This window comes from Suillus clintonianus (genome assembly GCF_016758775.1).
Source record: "Suillus clintonianus strain FC179 chromosome Unknown DEU56scaffold_156, whole genome shotgun sequence".
In the NCBI taxonomy this organism is placed as follows: domain Eukaryota; kingdom Fungi; phylum Basidiomycota; class Agaricomycetes; order Boletales; family Suillaceae; genus Suillus; species Suillus clintonianus.
In genome coordinates, this window is record NW_024539380.1 from 14,386 (window position 1) to 32,944 (window position 18,559).

Consider the following 18,559-nt stretch of genomic DNA (forward strand, 5'->3'; position numbering starts at 1 on the left):
TCCTCGTGCACCATGACGGCGCGATGTACACCACGAATCAGTACGGCAGTGTAAGGAGGGTCGAGTTCGTGTGTTCGACGTCTTGTACAGATTAGCACTTGGTCTTGGCCTTTGGAGGTGGGGTGGGTGAAGGAGTGGTTGAGGCATCGACACGTGCTACGACAACGCGTGTAATCCTGAGTATGATTACAAAAGTATGACAGTAAGCAAACTACAAGTGCGGCACCAAACTAATCCACGACACCGTCGTGTATGCGTCAACGGGAAGATGACGTAATGTCGTGAACATAAGTACCAAGAGCATAGCACGAGATACAATGTACAACAGGGGAAATATAATCATAACAACAATTATTATACCAGCAATGACAACATTACCTCTGACGCTACCGATTGCAGGCGAAAGAAATTCAAGGGAGGGTGTGCAAGTTATAGCGACGGCACTGATGCGCCACAGGACCTGTTCCTTATGTGTAGGAAAGGCAAAAAACCAAGCCATACAATGGATGCCGCCAAAGATCGTCGCAATCAGGAGTACGGCAATCAGTGTTATCCACTTGTCCGAGTCTTCTAGCTGGATGCTGCCATCAAATGTAGGAACTCGGAGCTTGTGCGTGGGAACATCTAAGATCATGAGTTCCAAAAATGGACCGAAGCCTGCCCTAATGGGCGCCTCAGTCACAATGCCTTCATCACCGGCTTCAGAGACACTGAGGTAGACAATAAATAACGGCATAATCAATCTAGACGCAGACATACACATCAACGTGACACTCTGGCTTTGACTCGGTCGGCTTGCGGTACACAGGATATGGACACTGAACATCGAGAGGCTTATTCCACCATAGCGCACAGGTCAGGAAATTGAGAACCGCAAAAGCAAGCGTCCCTATTTCCAGGTGGGTGGTCTCAAGGCGATACATGGCGCGGGTGATGAGCTGCAGGATGAACCAGGCCACCTGAAGGATGATCAATCCTTTCGATATCACATTGCCTTTGCTCTTGTCGCCGATCTGCTTTGCCGTTAGGGTAGGGGCATCAATGCACCCTTCACCAATCAGTATGAGAACCTCGTGAGGCAGTAGTGTGTGGTAGGGTTCCCCGTCTACATAAAGCATGAAACCGCCCATCAGCACGAAGAAGCTGTGCGTCTGAGTCCACGTGTAATCTAAGGTCTATATCAGTCAAACGTTTGGGAGAGCACAAATCGGGCGTACCTTCGGATTCATCTGATATGCAAGCCTCTAACAACTTTTTGAATGGCTTCGCAAGAACACGAGTTACCCCATATCTTGAAGTGGACACTGGAGTACTATGAACTACCGAAGAAACACCAGTACAGATGGTTCACCTTCAGCAGGCGCTACGAGAGGCCGGGCTCTATTATCATCTTGAGAAGCAGGCGAGCCATGAGGATGCATATTCAGGATGAAAGATAGAATGTCGAGCTCACTTTCAAGTTGCTCCGCAGGCATTTCAGCCAACTCTTGATCTGAGGACGTTCATGGTGAGTTGTCCAAAGAACATCTGATCTCAGAAAGCACGACTCACTTTCAGACTGCTTCTGCGGCTGAGCAGCATTGAAATACCCTGATTCCTTGAAGTCTTTTGTAACATTGCGAGCGCTGATCCACTGGCGCATGGCCCATAGGACGATCAGCTCAGGAGCAATTAGTGCCGTTATCATGATGCCAAGTCGCCGCCATAGGATACGAAATCGGTTGTCCTTAGGACTCGGAATATTTGGATGGACAGCGCTATATGTACAAGCTAAAAGAGTAAGAACGGAGCTCGAGATGATGTTCCACAGGGTTCTATTCGTGAATGACGGTGCTTCAAAATACTCGCTGGTAGTAGTTGCATTGGTAGTAGGTGCGGCTTGGATTACTCCAGCGAGGTAGAGGATCATGTAGAGAAGTAAGCACATTGTTGAATGTCACTTTGGGGTGGAGGTATTGCGGTTTGTATATTCTGCTCGCTGTATTTTATCTGCTGGCGGGAGTCAATGAGGCCATGACAGCAAGCTTGCCTGGTGTTTGCAGCATGACAAGCGCAAGGGAAGTATCGTACATCAGTAACATTGCAATTTGCTGTGCGACTGAAAGACACACACGACACAGTCAAATCAACACGATCGACGATCGACTCACCGCCTATGCCACTGCATGCAGTCTCTACACGTTCCCGACCCATCTTCGAGTGGCACAGTTGTAGTGGAGCATCAAGAGTCATCTCTTCCTGATCTTCTGATGTACCATACACGCCGACGCCGACGACCTCGCAGCTCGTAGGAAGCTGTAGACATTACGTGACTTGTGCGAGGGCAAGTAGCATGTTGCCCGGTCATCAAGGAAGAGGAGCAGCACTATATACCAACGATCGACACACGATCAGAGAGCAGTAGGAATGTAAACCCACATTGAGCATGAATATAGCGCCGCACTGTTCGTGAGGTGTCTTTCTCATCAGCGTTTGCATTGTGCCGAGAGCTTGATCACAACTTGAATCACAGCGGATCTGAAGGTCATTTCATTCCCGTCGACAGGCAAATGTGTCTAGAATGATCTCGTCGTACTATGACACGAGACACCCTATACAGATAGCTAAGCGCCAAAGTATCTCCGTGCTACGCCAGGGTTCAGTTCCTGTTCAAAAATGTATCAAGAACATGCTTGAGCTGACCGCCGCAACACATACCTGTGATGGAAGCAGAAGACACGTGTAATGAAGCGCCCAGAATCGCTCTGGGATAGGCGAAGCATGGTCTCCTCGTTGCTGGCAAGAATGTTCTTGATCTTGCATGAATAAATGCTCTAACGCCTTCATAATACCCTGCGTCCTGCATCACCTACGAAGTGCTTAATATGAACTTTGTGAGTAATGCAGAATGCCAGGTATGGTGGCTAGTCAGAGGACGCGTCATTGGGAGATGGAGCACCGGGAACATTACGGCACTGCGTAAGGAAAGAGAAGCGAAGGAAGGGAAACGATGAAGAGGCCATGTGGATGTGACGAGCGTCGAGCTCCTCATACGCCCGCATATATCACGGTGTTCATTGTGCATGTACCCTGTATCAGTTCGTAAAAAGCTCAGATCAATCCCGAACGCCAGCAGTACACTCCGATATCATCCGCATTACTCTCCAGCTCAAGAATAAATAAAAAAACATGAACTCACTATCTTCTCCTTCTGAATCTCACTCACTCGAGTCCTCCCAAAACACTGCCACTACTTTCTCCTCCGCAGCCGTCGATGGTGAAGCGTGCTTTGCAAACGAAGGCGAGGGAAGCAGACAGTTGAGGTATCAGTGCAGGTAAGTGGTATTGCTGCTCCATGTGAAGCTAGGGATGCGACACGATGTACGACTTGCAATGTGAATGTAAAAGACTGGCGCATTAATGATTGTGTGAACAATACAGTCGTGGCGCCACGTGACAAGCCTCGAGCTCAGCAGTTGTTTCACCGACTTGAAGAACTTACTAGCCTAGTCAAGAACCCAATTGAAGTTCTGGACGACAACTACAGCCAGATAATATTCCCTTTGTTCGCTTTTTAATCTCGTGCTGTTTGTAATTGCAAGATCAACTCTGACTCTATAGCAGTTGGCGTATCGTAAGACCACTGCTTACACTGTGATGCTAACTACTATCGGATTTAGATGTTGGAAATGAAAGCCTCATGGAATATTGCATGTATGTGGCTGCAATATTGCTGCTGGAGGAGACCGATGATCCTTCAAGGCTTCGCCATGGGGAATCTTCTTTAGCGGGTAAATCCGACGATTCTTTCCTAACGCGCGAACATATCGCAGTCAGGCATCAACTCGGGTGATAATTCCATGATCTAGCATTAATCTAAGGCGTCAAATAGTGGCATGCCTGGCAGGGTGACTCACGACAGAGGCGCGTGGTTGTTACCAATCTTGAGAACGAGGAGAACATGGATGATTGGTGGACAACAAACAGGGCACACATCGAAAATTCCGGCATTATCCCCGTTACGCATGTCTGCATCACAACTATCAAGGGCTACCAAAACGCCTACGCAGCACGATACTCCGAATCCAGGGAGAAGGTGCACAATATGCTTAAGGAACTTGGAAGTAGTGGTGCGTGCTCGGTGGACGTGAGTAGTTGGTTTGCGCGGATGTGCAAGAAGCTGCGGGAGTTCTTGGTTCCGGCCAAGGGATTGGGGAGGAGTCGTCAGAAGATGCTGCAGATGCTCACCAAGCGTTGCAAGTTGCGCAAGGAGGATGCAGTAAAGCTTCTTCAAAGGATTGACGCGGATGTAGAGAACTAGTAACTTGACTAATTATACTGAACGCCATACTTAATGATAAAGGCTAGGATATCGACTCGGAGTACCTAGTACGAAGCTCTAGTTGTCCACATCTACATACCATACCGGCATGTCATACCCATATAGGTGCCGTCTGCCAATTGATTAGAGTGTTGATCACTCTACAACGTTGGAAAAATTACAATGCACGTTCACACCGATCACTCTTGAGCCTGTTCCCCTAAAGTTGTCTTCCAGTCTCTCTTACTAGCAGGTAGTCCTTCAAGTTAAGCAATAGGTCATTAATCCATTGCTGGATTAGGAGGAAACCTAGGAAACGTTCACTCCTAGTAGGGCAGTGCCACATTGGCGCCCGATAAGCATATAAGTCGGGATATCTTGCCAGGAACCACGTACACTTGACGTACACAGCGACTCTTCAACATGACTGAGCAGCTCCCCCCGTATACTACTCTTCCCCAACCAGAGCCCGAACCACCACAGTATACTCTTCCAGAGACGTTCGGTATCGGACGGCATAGTACCCAGCACCTCGTCCGCCCAGACCAGCTCAAGGCCCATCTTCAACTCCTGGCAGCGTTCAGCCAACTTAAGCAGCGCGTCGTCGCCAGCGAGAGCCTTATCGCAGGATTAGAGTCGGACAGTGAGAAACGTTGGGTATGGTTCGTCAATTTGGCTGTTGAACGGTGCGTGCGTCAGCTTTCTGCGTACACTTGCATTGCGTAGTAACTCACTGCACCGCTGATGACGCACAGGTTTGAGAGATGGTGCTTGACAATTAAGCAATCTGATACAGTGGAGCAACACTTGCCTCCCATTGATGTGACTATGGTATGGCACGCTTATCTTCTGAATCCGAGGCAAGCGCATTCTTCGTCATGAGTGATATTAAACCCTTACGTTTTTTCGGTCACATCCGCAGCTGGTATGCGGAAGACACCGCGCGGATCTCCAAGCTCAAACCTCTTGTTCATTTCACTGATTACTTTTCCAAGCTTCTCGTGCGCCACACCACTCATGAACATTGTCCCTAGCTCACTGACCGTTATGCCAGGCTAACCCCGATCTGCTAACCACTGACGCACCAGAGCATGAACGGGTCTCTGCTTGGGAGCGCCGTACTAAATCGCCCTATGACCCATTTGCATCTGCCGCGGATCTCACGCACAAATCTATCGAGTGCCCTTACTGTGGTCGCACTGTTCTTTCACGTGTGTACCTTGTGCCTGCTTGGGAATGCAGTCTGACAAATAGGTGTAGCGTTCCTGAAACTTAACGGGAAAGGATACGCCCAGAGCAACTTTAGCATTGACTGTGAATGTGCTCGCCGGATTACCAAAGACCTTCTCGGCCTGTACAAGTTCGCGAAAAACATAGTCGAGCCAACAGCGCCGGAGAAATATTTGGCGTGGGTGTCGCGTTATTCACCGTCGAACGACATCTTATATAATTTGATGTGCATAGTGGAACCCTTCATACACCACGTAGCATGCACGATACTGCGCGCGGATACATGATCAAGAGCCGCATCCTCAGCTCCTACATCCTTTTCAAGAAGAACGAGGAAAGTGATCCCGCGCGTCAGGTCTTGACAAACGTTCAGCATGACACTGCACGCATGCGTACCGTGCTGAGCAAGCATTTGAGGCCAAGACTGTACGTCCTTGATTTTGTTGCGATAAATACGTTTCCTCAGTCGACGGACAGGTTGAACAAGATCATGGGGGCCTACACGGATGACAGGGTATTTTCACTCGATTTGGTTGGCGCTGTGAGTAGACTCTTGACATGGATCACAAGTTGGGAACTAACGGATGAATCAAGGTCCTCCGGCAAGCCTCATTTGTAAAGAAGATGGTCGACCTCGGGTGGACCGAACCAGAATATTTCGCCAACGAGGTGGATGCAGTGGCACTGCAACATTGCGTAGCTCGCTATCATGCGTGCGTACTTGCTCCTTTTTTCAGCGCACCGCACAGGAACTATGATCAACAGATTTTTGAACCTCATGGCAGAATCGCCTGCATCGTTCTTTGTGCCTACACTCGACATTGACCTCGGGTGGCACACTCATCAGCTCATGGCGACTCAGTATCAGAAGGACTGCCTTTTGCTCGTAGGACGATATGTTGATCAGTAGGTGCTGCGACGATTACTTCACGGAGAACACATAATGACTGTCGATTTTTCAGCGATGATAAAGTGGAAGAAGGTCAACTCGCGACCTCCTTCGACCTCACTTGTCGAGCTTGGAACGTAAGCTATTGTTCCTTGGAGTTCGATTTCTTCATTAAACTACTCGAAATTCTAGAACTGCTATCACGTCCCTTACATGCACTGCGGGTGTCCACTCCCAGGCGACACAATCGGCCAAAAGCTCCGACGTATTCTCTCCTCTCAAACCACCAACGTGCTGCTACTTCCTCCCCAATCTGATGCACGCGCTGCAACACACCCAAGCGATCACAACGCTGTGTTTGCTTTGCACAATATGTCCACAAGCCTGCGTCGCCGGGAGAACCGTGCACGTAAGGCAGAAATGCGAAGGCAGCGGGCAGAGCGAGATGGGAGGGTTGTGAAGAGAGATGGTAATGTTGATCACGGGATTGCATTTTTGTATCCTGTGCCGATGTATTATTATTACCCTGGTGGATGCGTTGCTGCTGGTGGTGGAGCGATGATGACTGGAGGTTTGGGATGTGCAGCGGTGAGTGTTGTTGTGCTTGGAGAACGAGGGGAGCTGATATCAAGCTTACAGGGGGCCGGCGGCTGCTCCACTGGTGGCTCAGCGTGTGGTGGGTCTGGTGCTAGTGCTTGTGGGACGTCATGTGGTGGGGGGACTGGAGGGGGCTGGGGGGGCGGGGCCGGAGGGGGCTGTGGAGGTGGAGGTGGCTGTGGTGGCGGAGGTGGCTGTGGTGGTGGGTGTGGGGGTGGTGGTGGGTAAATCAGATTATGTGCTATATTTTCTTGAATCTCGACTGCCCCTATGTACTCACTTATCGTATGTCGTGCTCTGAAGATGTTATTCGGTGGATACTTATCTTTATCTTGATTGATCTTGTATTACGAATCGACCTTTATCTATTGATCATATATTAATATAATGTCACGTGTTGAAACTTGAACATGAACGGGCCTGTTAAACTAAATGACCGCAAAGGAGAAGGGCTATGCGAAGGAGGTCAACAAGGCTAATATATTGCAAATTTATGCCTAGAAGACAAGGCGGACTGGAACTTTGTCACTCAATGGGCAACTCGGTACTCTCAACTTGAAGGGACTGCGTGGATGGCATAAGGTTTACTGTCTCGGACATCAAAAACTGAAATTCCTTCTCATATTTTATTATGTGTCTTTGCTGCCAATGAATGAGAGACCCTCGGCTTTGTGAGCTGAATCGCGATTCCAAGCGCGTCATCGCCAGCGAGAGCCTTATCGCGGGACGGAAGACGGACAGGAAGAATAGTTAGGTATAGTTCGTCAATTTGGCTGTTGAACGGTGCGCGCATCAGCTTTTTGAGTGCGCTTTGGGCTGTGGAGGTGGTGGTGGATATGGCGGATGCGGGGGTGGGTCAATCAGACAGTCTGTCATTGAATCTTGAACGCATCTGTGAGCTTACCCGTCGAACTCTGAAGGTGTTCACTCGGTATGAGATACTTTACTATAGTAGTGCACTGGCTCCTGGTCGCATTGCGCCTACGAAGGAGGTCGACTCTGCTATTGCGAGTCGTTGCCTGAGCCGTTTGTTCGGACCAGGCAGACGTTTCGGATGAAGTTCATCGCTCGATGGACACCCAGAGTTGAAAATCCTGTCGCACTTTATGCGAAGAACTCGTGGATGACATCATAATTGATTGTTGTCTCAGATATAAAAACATGACAACATTGACGTATTCCTTCTCATATTTCCGTGGTGTCTTTGCTGCTAATGGATGAGAGACCCTCTGGGCTTTGTGAGCGATTCAGCGATTCCAAGGAATGTTTCAGCAAGTTGAACCTGAATATCAGAAAAACCATGTCAAGGAGACTTCACGCTCGCCGTTGGATGAAATTGCTTACCGTATCTAAAGCTGTTGTGTATGAGGACGGAACAGTAACTGCAGCGGGAGCCAAGACGTCCCGTGGGGCATTGTTCTGAATTTCAAGAGCAATCTGGAACATTCTTCTCAATGTTGCGGAATATCTATCTTTGCCAAAAGACACAGAGTGGAAGGATAGAGCTTTTCTATATTCGAAGCCTGAAAATCAATCAATCAAAATGGTAAAAAAAGCCACAAACCCGAGCCGGACTGCAGCGAGGCACAAGTCTTGAATCGTTTGGTTCTCGATAGGGCACTCGCCATCCGACAGAAATATGATTACAGGAGTTCTAGAGTATGTACCTGTATAAGAATTTGACAATCAGTCGATAATCTCAGACTCACCTCTCCGTGCTCCAGTGTTGCTCCATGACTGACTGGGCACGTTGAACGGCAGCAGTGAAGTTTGTGCCTCTCGAAGTGTTATGACGTAGCACAGCGTCTAGCAGCTGGTCAGGTGAGCTGGAGAAATCGTTCACAACAGCGTCCACAGTGGACCGATCAAACAGGATAATACTGTAGGAGTCTCGTCTGGCTGCTTGTCGACCAGCAACTGCTGCAGCTCGGGCAGACCAAAAGCCGTATAATGACGAGAGAACTGCGCCAAACCTGTTGTTAGAGCTTTGGATAATCCTGTTTGAGGCAGGGGTATTCATCAGGGGTTGTCGATCTATCAAGCTCATGGAGCTAGATCTACCAATGGTCAGCATGCACTATGATATTTAACATATGGCATATAATACCTATCCGCCACAAAAATTCTGGTGTGCATTCATTAACGACTGTGCTATGAAAAATGAAAACACCTTACACATGAAATGCTTGCTGCATCACCACGGGATTCCTGCAAGAGAAAAAATGTCCATCATTAGAGACGTATCCGAGCGTCGCCGGGGCATCGTTTGGATTCATTGGAACATGAAAGAGAGCCAAGATACAAAAAGAGGGCTGAGCGGCATTGCCCTCTCCAGCAGTGTGTTCAGGACCTGATGTGAGGATGAGTAATAAAAAAGATTGGCAATAAATATGACTTGACCGCTGCACATGGCGTCACTGAATAGGGGATGTAATTCCTTCTACGAACCAAGCACTGAGAAACGCACCATTTTGCAAAGTTTGTTTGTTCCTCCCGAGAGTACGGATCTTTGAAGCCTGTGGACTTCATGAGACCAGCAACACAGACTGACAAGACGGCGACTTACCACTCCGCCGCCAGAAGAGATTGTGTGTCAAGAAGTCTTTGGCACGGTCCGGGTGCGGTAAAAGTCTCTTGAAAATGTGCTGAGCTTCATTGTTTCCTGCACAAGGCGCGGCGTCCTCCGCACGACAGTAATCGATGTGGATATGGCGGCCCAATGCCTGACAGACAAGGTTGCACATCATCGGCGCACCCTCATCATTTGAAGAGAAGCGACGGCCTTCAACCTCGAGACCCGCATCATCTGGGCCATCAACTGCCCATCGTGAAGAAGACATCGAACCATGTCTAGTTTCATGCTCTTGTTGCGGGTGACCTAATGAAATTGTTCGTGAAACATGAATTCTGGCACAGACCAGCTGTACTTACCGAGCGGCAATGTACAATAGTAGCCACAGTGATCACACCTTGACATATGAGAAAATGAGACACGGCGCAAAAACGAAAGAAAAGTCCAAACTTCGCTCTGCAGAAATGCACCACTTTTTTGTCCAAACTGTGATTGTGAGGACCATTATGAGCCACCAGGCCTGGCGGTATCGACTTGGCACATCTCAGTCGTTTAGCCACTGTGTTGACAGCGAGTCAGTGGTCACGTAACATCAACCAACTCGCAAACATACCTTGCGAGTACTGCGAACCAGGATCGTATGTCAGCTCAGAAAATGATGTCCACGATAAAAAGAGTACGCCACCTTCGTGTACTGGAACGTCTCGTGCCTTCCCGTGAATGTTGCCTCGATTGATTGTGGCGCAGTCTCAATTTCGCAGATGCCTTCGGCAGTGCATTGCATGGAACAAGAATGTTCCTCCCTATTTGACGATTAATTATGAAGATAGACTGCATGATCATCGACAAACCCGCAGAGATGAATAGCGCCGTCTTCCAAACCGTGAAGATGGTCTGTATTGGCACAGAGTCTTTTGCAAAGTTGACAGTGGAAAGAGCAAAGTCGAGCATCACACCGATGTTGGGCATGGTCTACGTCACTGCAGCAAATAAGCTGTCAGAAGGTGGTACGAAACGTTCAGTTAACGACTTACCTTGAAATGCCACAAGTATCGCGGCAAGGTCGAGTGGATCCGTCACCCGACCTCAGCTTTGATAAATCGCACGGCTACATGAAATTTTAGCGCGTAAAAAGGTTGTTCAAGGGTAAAACATACCTGACCGCAAGCATGCACAGTAGCGGCACATAGATGGTCGTCTTCGGCGTGTCCAATCACCTAAACAGCAAGCTCAACGGCCTTCTACCCATGGTGAAGATGATCTATCTCACCTTCGTACACTCCTCCAGACATCCCTGTCTCCCAAAGAGTTTGCAAACTTGACCGCAGAGATGCGCATTAACAATACATCTGGAAGGGGCGAATCCAATGTGAGCTCATGTACAGATATGATCATAAAAGCTTTACATATGACTGCCTGGATGTCCCGCTCTGAAAGCTTATCAGTCATTTGCTGAGTGAGTATGCACATGGACTTACGACATCGAGCAAGCCTTGGTCTCTCCGGATGTCGCACAGAAATCGCAAGAACGAATGCAAGCATGTGAAGTCTGGCAATTATGCTGTCCGTCGTGCAGTCTGCTCTGAACGCAGAGCAACTCGCAGCTTCCACATTTGAGCTTGCACAACTGTAAGTTGCTCTTCATGTCTACTGTTGCGTTTTCAAACGATCTCATGAGTTCGTCGATGCTTGCTTGCCCGCTTTGGAAGCGAGCGACGTTCGATGATATCCACTCGTGAACGTGGGCAATGCGCAAATTGACCAGGCTGTCGATATGAGCGGTCAGATTTTCAATCCAAAGTGCCTCCGGCACGTGATGGCGAGAATCATAGTCTCCCCATGCATGAGACAGGACTTGCAAAGCGACCTCTCGAGAAGAAGATTGCAATCCCACCGCCAATGAAAATTCTGATGAAGTATCAGGCATGTCAATCGGGACATCGTCATCCAGGTTCTTAATAAATGCCACGTTAAACACAATTCAAACGACAGACGGAAAAATTCACACCTTCAAAGGTTCTGGGTCGGGATCAACCTCTTGCAGTCCGAATGCCAGAGCGTTGGGCAATCGGGCGAGAAGAAGTTGTGCTCGATGCGAGGCCATCGATTCTGCGAAGCGTTGTTCGTCAATTGAACTATTGCTGCTTTCAAGGGCACTTACGTGACAGAGCGCCCCAATCATTTGCCTGTGGAAGTTCTAAGTGATACACTCCCCACACGTACGGCGAAACAAACGTACCTTCAGTTTAGCCATCAAGGTCTTCACCGCATGAAGAAACTCTCCTGCTGTATTATGAGTGAGTTTTTGTTTGTCTAATCGGCGCTTAAGGGCTGGGAATAACTGGTAGAATTCCTGCGACTCAATCACTGGCCTACAAAAAAAGACAAAGTGATATGTAGACACAAATACAAGAACTACTGTACATACCATGGGATTATATTCAACTGTCCAGCGTGGAGGCGAGAAATGAAGTTGGCCTCTTGTTCGTCTTGGACAATCTTCTGAAATTTGAGAGCGAACCTGATTGTCAGCTTGAGTATGCGCTCTTCAGGATATGGCCAGAAACATGCTCTTTGGTGATATCCGCTTTGTCTGAATCCACAACATCCTAAAAAGTTGCTGAGGTCAGGAATATGAAAAACGCCCAACAAAGGTGAAAAAAAATCACCTTGATGATGATTGCCAATGTTGATTGAAAAAGACTCGGGTTGGCTGCTGGATCGAGGACTGTCGCACTCGACTGGAATGACTGGAAAAGTCCTGTAATATCGCGGCTCAAGGCAAAGTTATTCCGGAATAGCACCTATGAAACGAGGTCAAGCTCCCATTCACAACATGTAAGTGACGTGTCGAACCAAGTTAGAGATCGCAGTATTGAAAAGAACGAGTAAAGTATCTTCCTGGGTGGAACGCTCAATACTATGGACACCTTTTTTCAGCGAAGATTCAGATATCAATACATAATGTCGCTAGAATGACTGATTTAACATGCCTTCAAAATCCAATGCGACTACAAGAACATCTTTGGTCGGAGTCACCGACATCCATACTCCTTCTGTCGTGCGCATCGCAGATCCGGCGAAAGATGTGTCCACGAGATGGTTCAAGGAGAAGCTTTTTCCCACTGATTGTTCGCCCATAGATGACACGACCTTAACAGGCTTGAAGTTACATGGGAAGTCAGTAGCTTTAACATATCGCAGGGCATTCATGTAATCCATACCTTTCTGGCCATGTATGACTGAAACAAAGATTCATACCAACCAAAGGACAGGTGATCAACAATGCGGTTGACATCCGCACCGAGAAGGGACTTCTCTAGCTCAGTAGAATACACCCCATCTTTGAGTGGTATGAAACGGTTTTCCTTCGTCACGGCGATCTGGATAGGAATCAGACAGAGGAATTCCGCCAGCCATTCGCCAGCACGAAATTCCGATACGCTCCACTCCGCATCTCCAAGGTGATCATTGTGGAAAGCAGAGTATGTCGTTGCAGAGACAGCGATTCTCTTGAGAATATTTCCGGTTGGCTTCTTTGACGTCCTTTCAAAGTTTGATACAAGATCATGGAAGTGCGGCACAAATGTCTGATGGTCCTGATCTGTAATGAAGACCAATGTTCGCTGGCACCTCTTACTGGACGATGTTATCGTTTCCCGCTGAACGGCAGGAAGAACCGGGAAGCGATTCCACACTTCGGCGTGACAATCGATGAGACAATTATGGGCGGTGGCGCTCTCGGACTTTGCATTCCCTCCTCGGGCACCCTTTTCTTTGAAGGTGAACTCTGTCACTTTTCGGGTGATGTCGAGAGCGATAGATCGACATGATTGAGTGTTAATGTCGAGTGTGACCAAATGCACTATATTACGACTAGTCAGTGAAGTCAGAAGCATTGGCTGGTCCAATGGAAGATCAGAGATCTCGAGCGGGATGCCATCCGTTGAGCCGAAGGTGCTCCAGTGGTAGGCGGTTAGCGTCAAGTCAGACCCGCGGACATGAGCCACGATTAAGCAAGAACCATCTGGAGTCGAGTACACTGCTGTTGGAATCTGAATAAGATTCAGAGTCGCAGGCCTGTGATATACGAATTAGATGTCTTTCAGTCTTGTGGGCGCGAATCTGACCTAAACTGCATTGTTGTCAGAGAGTAAACTCTGGCCTGTGCCAATGTATCAACGAGCAGCAATTCTTCGCCACCGCATATGAAACACGCATGATTAATCAAGGCTCCTTCAAGGTACCATTGAGTCAAGTTGATCGCACTACCATTGGCCTGGAAACCGAGGGTGTCATCGTAAACGAAAATATGTAAGAGAAGCTGATGGCGTTTCGTCAGGTGCGTCCCAGCAGATTCCTAGTGGAACGAACCTTCTCTGTGGCAACAACCGTGAGCACACGTTTCGACTCATCAAAAGCCAGAATGAATTCGCCGATCTTATCGCGGTTCAGCTTTTTCCCGCGGCTGCCGATAGCCAAGGCGCCCTCAATAGCAGTGAGGCGTTCCAGGTACACCGTCAGGTTTCCAAACCGATCAGTCGTCGCGAGCAAGATCTTCTCGCCTGGAAGCAGTTGGGCTCTCCTGTAATTAACGATGGAGTTCTGCGTCAGTTATATCCAGGAACCGAATTGCAAAGAGCACATACGCCACTGAATGACCAAGAGGTAACCAGAACGAGAACGAGTTCCTGAACTTTGGTGAGGGAATCGTGCTAGAATCTAACTGTAAAGAATGCAGATCCTGTGTTGTCAATTGCATGGGGTGAACCGTGAATTTCAGCTTTGGCTCCTCGAAAGATTCCCTTGACCCCGTTATTTGCACCGAATACCCAGCTAGAGACCGTTTCATTGACATTCGAAACGAAAAAGAAAGATTGGCACACCATTGTAATAGCCTCGTCCATCCTCGATGGCGTCGATAAGAAGGGTGTGCCTGCCAGTTTATGGATGTGGTGAAACAGAAACACGGTAAAATCACTTACGAATGATGACCTGTCTGTGAATGGGCATTGATTTCAACGATGAACCTCTTTCGTGATTCGGCCAGTTGCTGCTCGTCACAGATAGCTGTTTCCCTATGAGCTCGGGCCACAGATTCATCAATTTGTATGCGCAGGGCCGAATGAGTCAAAGTTGTCGTCTGCGTCGTTATAAGTGATCTGAAATGCACCAACGCAGCATCCCTGGAACCTGCGACGACTTTTTTCATAACGGGAAGCTTATCCATGTCATCCAACTCAGCGAGGAATTGAGTGTCACTGATCGTAGATACAGCACTCTCTGCATCTTTGAACGTCTTATCCACGAACTGAGAACCTTGCCCGGACGAAATGAAAGAATTGATACTGCTCCAAGCTTGGCCCACCAATCCCTTTGACTGCTGATGCGGGGCAACATTTTTCCCTAGCATCCTGACAGATTCCTTGACGTGTCGCATGTCCCCGTAAAGAATCATATCCAGGAAGTTTTCATCTTCCATCTCGATGTCGGGAAATTGACGAAGTAGGCTTTGAGCGATATAGTATCGTTGTTTGTAGCTCTTGAAATCGCGACTGTTGATCTTCTCGATGCGCAGCTTTTGCATCGTCCGATGAAGCTCTTTCCCTATTTCTGGGTATCGCTCAATGATGGTAGAGAGTTGATCTGGATAACCGTTAGTACGACACAACTTCACTACAGAGATGAATACCTTGGGCTTCAGAGCTAGCCTGCTCGCTTTTCTTGGAACCAGGAGAAACGCCATCAGCCGGTGCACTAAGTGAATAAATCAGAAATGGATGAGGTTGTTTCAAATTTCGATAACTCACGAAGGAGCGACATCAAGTTCGACCGGATCTGAACAGATCGTTATTTTTAAACGAGTTGATTTTAAGGACAATATACCTTGAGTTATAGGGTTGTCCAGTTCGCTTTTGTTGGGGCACGGGAAGGAATTAGGGGTGAAAGTGCTGAAGTGATCGGGTAAGAGATACAAGCGAGTGGTGTGAAGGGATACTCACGGGAAATTCTCAACGATGGCGTCAACCAATTTCCTGTGGAAAATCCCAGTGAGAAGGGGCAAGTCATTCTCGAACTTCGTCTTGATGGTGGCCTCAGTTGATGCTTTGGTGGCCTTGGCGTTGGAAAAGATATCGGCAGACTCCTGCTTCAATTGTTCGCACAATTGTGGGAAGCGATCCTGAAGGCCTGCGCCCAGCAAAAGGTGTACTGCGTTGGCATCCAAGTTCTCATTCACCCGCAATTTGTCATGGTGCCTGGGGGAGTATCAATCTAAATCCAGGAACTGGCAAAAAGAGTAACACCCACAACCAATCACCTAACTGGAGGCGAGTGACAGACCTGCGTTTCCATGCATCGGTGACCCGCTTGGCAGGTAGATAGTTGATTGTCATGAACCCTTGAGTAGTCTCGCCGTGCAACAACCAAGGCTTATGCAGTCCGGAATCTTCTGTTACCTCCGGGTGAGGCTGGGGCATGGCTATGTGGACGGATGTAGCCTACATGCGGTTGTCAGCACTATACAAGTCGCGATGAGTTGGGCAAACCTTGAATCCAGGACGCGGCTTTACGGCTTCTTCCTGCTCGTTGGTTTTCCTAACTTCAAACGTGAACATTCTGTCAGGCTCGTATTGGTCTTGGTCTATTTCCATCAAAGTGTCATCGCCTTCTTGTCCAATCCACACAATGGAGCGGGCATACTCGGGGGAGATCAGTGCCATGACTTGGTCACACATTGTCGTGAGGTACCTAATGTCCCGTGTCAAAAAATACCCGCCGGAAGAACTCAGAGAGGATTAGACGAACCGCATAAAGGTAACACGGTTACGCTTCACGGATGAAGGGGCTGAGTCATCCCAAGTGGCATCCTCGGGCCAGTAGATGATGAACAGTTGTTCACCAGAGGGAGCTTCACCATTCGTTCGGACGACGTATAGTCCAGAACGAAGGCTTGGTTTTGAAACACTAGAATCGCTGTGGTTCGCAACAAGCTGTGCTGCTCTACAGGAAAAGTTCATTAGGATGTCGATCTGCAGATCGAACTTAGTATCTCACATGTGGTCGTCAACGACACCGAGAGACAACAAGAGTCGCACTATTTCTTCTTTGCTCCCATAGATTCCAACGGGCTTCACGATCAAGCCATCGAGTGCGCGGAAGTTGACCTTTGTCATGGATACATATGCACCGGGATAAATGGTATTGGTGAACGCCCGAAGTGAATCCTGCGCAATAATAATTTTGTCCACTAGAGGCAATCAGCGAAGGAAGGTTCAGCAAGGACAATGAAGTCACCTAGCCCACCGCTCCCTTGTTCACTGATCAAGTCCAAGATACGATACATCCCCTTGATCGACTGGACAAGGTCACGGGCGTCATTGTGCGGAGGGGAGTCTTCCACGTCCATCTGACAAAGAAGAACGCGAAAACTCCAGCCCACATCATGATGGCCAGAAGGAAACTAAACTTACATAGTCTTCACCGTTATGGGATTTTACGGATTGATACAAATCGTCATCCGAGTCCTCTGTCCAATCTGTTTGATCACCTTTCGATGAAACTGAGCGCTCATCATCATCGTCCATCTCGTCAAGCTGAGCTGAGGATGAGGATAGAAACTTTGTAGATCACGGGAAAAAAAAATTCGTGTTCTGTGCCGAGCAAGATGTAGTTGTTCAGCAAGGTGCAAATGCAGTTTTTTCAGTGGCGGTGGCGGATGGGCTCAGGACTGCCGGCATGCAACCTGCAGGCTGCACTGCTGCAGTCATGTGTGCTTTATTATGTATGTGTCTTCAGAATCAGATGCTATGCACATCTTCTTGAATACCACTTATAATCATTATGCCTCCTCCACACGCGTGATGGAAGGCTGCAGCAATATTAATGACACATTGGCAGAAGAAGAGGAAAGAATTCGTCCGAGGCTAATAGTGCACGGGAGAATGAACATGGAAGGATACAATGATAAAGTTAATGAACCAAGTGCAAATTTGACAGAAAGATAACAAAAATCCTGAAAGTCCTGTCCCACCTGTTACTTCACAGAATCAACTCCGAAGTCTTCAGCAGTCGTACATAATATATCGCTCGACCCAATGGTGAGCACATGTATTGTCATTCAGCCCTTTGACCGCGGCGACGACGAGCACTGCGTTCCTGCAGTACGCGGGAGCCAGCCGTCGTCGGCGCCCAATCCGAGCAATTGTTGACAACAAGGTCGCATAGAGTTTTTCTGAACTCTGGGATGCCTGGATATTACCGAAGCGCTGTGACGCAAGCTTGGTCAACGAGCTCTTGAACTGTTTTTCTGCCCTCGCCGCTGGCACCCGCGATATCAAACAGGACGAAACTCTGACCAGAAATTTCTACTGCGTGGCGTTCAGAGATAGAAGTGCATCCCAGTACATCATTGGATGTCTTAGCGGGGTCTTTTTGCGCGATTGTATTGATGACTGAACTTTTCCCTGGGCCGGTTTCGCCGAATATGACAACATTTCTTCCCCGCGGACGCGTCTGCTGCATTTCATGAACAATGGTGTCATCTCGATAAATAAGCCACAGACTTTGCGGTTACTCAACGACGCATGTGTAGAGGGCGGTGGTGGTGACAGTGTCTTTTCAGGTCACCATTCATTGGCGCAGTGATCGCGGTAGTTGCCGCAGCAATCGCTGGCGCTACGTCGGACTTCTAACCCCTTGGCATCGTCACCCACAACGACTAACGTCACAAGCCCAACGTCTCCAACAACCGCAACCACTGACAATAGACAATATCAATGCCAGTCTGTTGAACCGAGTCACATTTCAGCTGTCACATCTCCGGCCTCACATGGCAATAATGCAGCGTCACTTTGCAGCAGAAGATAGAATTCGTTTGGACTAATGATGCACGGGACAATGAGCATGACAAAAAATAATGATGGTCTTGATGAGCTGGGTGGTAAAGAAGTTGAGGAGCCCGAGTAAATGA

The 18,559-nt window shown here is 48.3% G+C and overlaps 6 protein-coding genes across 6 annotated transcripts; 2 read left to right on the forward strand and 4 right to left on the reverse strand.

Annotated features, from left to right (window-relative positions):
* Nucleotides 1-152: 152 nt before the first annotated feature.
* On the reverse strand, nt 153-499 carry DEU56DRAFT_839676 (uncharacterized protein; the record flags this gene model as incomplete). The annotated part of the gene is made up of 1 exon (XM_041354920.1): nt 153-499. The coding sequence occupies one exon, from the start codon at nt 497-499 to the stop codon at nt 212-214; it is 288 nt and encodes a 95-aa protein (XP_041201875.1). The 3' UTR covers nt 153-211.
* A 244-nt stretch (nt 500-743) lies between these two features.
* DEU56DRAFT_895718 (uncharacterized protein) lies at nt 744-1,989 on the reverse strand (the record flags this gene model as incomplete). The annotated part of the gene is made up of 2 exons (XM_041356400.1): nt 1,552-1,989; nt 744-1,168 (listed from the first exon to the last, which is right to left on the reverse strand). The coding sequence occupies exons 1-2, from the start codon at nt 1,925-1,927 to the stop codon at nt 744-746; spliced, it is 801 nt and encodes a 266-aa protein (XP_041201876.1). The 5' UTR covers nt 1,928-1,989.
* Nucleotides 1,990-3,358: 1,369 nt separating this feature from the next.
* Nucleotides 3,359-4,300, forward strand: DEU56DRAFT_761460 (uncharacterized protein; the record flags this gene model as incomplete). Its single annotated transcript, XM_041350539.1, has 3 exons — nt 3,359-3,380; nt 3,660-3,811; nt 3,872-4,300. 3 exons carry the CDS (start codon nt 3,359-3,361, stop codon nt 4,298-4,300), a joined length of 603 nt encoding a protein of 200 aa, XP_041201877.1.
* Nucleotides 4,301-4,723: 423 nt separating this feature from the next.
* Nucleotides 4,724-6,695, forward strand: DEU56DRAFT_748210 (uncharacterized protein; the record flags this gene model as incomplete). The annotated part of the gene is made up of 11 exons (XM_041349335.1): nt 4,724-4,986; nt 5,056-5,175; nt 5,223-5,301; nt 5,355-5,511; nt 5,561-5,708; nt 5,765-5,956; nt 6,008-6,071; nt 6,125-6,243; nt 6,296-6,436; nt 6,493-6,556; nt 6,612-6,695. Coding segments are annotated over 11 exons (1,431 nt in total), but the record flags the coding sequence as incomplete, so codon positions are not given.
* A 1,233-nt stretch (nt 6,696-7,928) lies between these two features.
* DEU56DRAFT_984881 (uncharacterized protein) lies at nt 7,929-17,174 on the reverse strand (the record flags this gene model as incomplete). The annotated part of the gene is made up of 43 exons (XM_041360014.1): nt 7,929-8,298; nt 8,361-8,526; nt 8,581-8,670; nt 8,726-9,073; nt 9,124-9,141; nt 9,192-9,366; nt 9,417-9,433; nt 9,484-9,532; nt 9,583-9,894; nt 9,948-9,985; nt 10,039-10,147; nt 10,202-10,211; nt 10,274-10,391; nt 10,440-10,568; nt 10,623-10,696; nt 10,746-10,805; nt 10,859-10,937; nt 10,995-11,018; nt 11,067-11,542; nt 11,597-11,697; nt 11,750-11,774; nt 11,828-11,960; nt 12,017-12,109; nt 12,160-12,197; nt 12,258-12,392; nt 12,445-12,518; nt 12,582-12,750; nt 12,813-13,668; nt 13,719-13,912; nt 13,963-14,173; nt 14,238-14,424; nt 14,475-14,524; nt 14,574-15,234; nt 15,281-15,345; nt 15,399-15,426; nt 15,475-15,539; nt 15,591-15,845; nt 15,898-16,088; nt 16,137-16,338; nt 16,396-16,590; nt 16,645-16,837; nt 16,885-16,996; nt 17,061-17,174. 43 exons carry the CDS (start codon nt 17,172-17,174, stop codon nt 8,227-8,229), a joined length of 6,711 nt encoding a protein of 2,236 aa, XP_041201879.1. The 3' UTR covers nt 7,929-8,226.
* Nucleotides 17,175-17,434: 260 nt separating this feature from the next.
* On the reverse strand, nt 17,435-18,233 carry DEU56DRAFT_839716 (uncharacterized protein). Its single transcript, XM_041354921.1, has one exon. The coding sequence runs from the start codon at nt 18,109-18,111 to the stop codon at nt 17,845-17,847; it is 267 nt and encodes an 88-aa protein (XP_041201880.1). The 5' UTR covers nt 18,112-18,233; the 3' UTR covers nt 17,435-17,844.
* Nucleotides 18,234-18,559: the final 326 nt, after the last annotated feature.

What these genes read in the sequence shown, in the direction of transcription:
- DEU56DRAFT_839716 (XM_041354921.1), bottom strand. Translation starts at nt 18,111, where the DNA reads ATGCAGCAGACGCGTCCGCGGGGAAGAAATGTTGTCATATTCGGCGAA.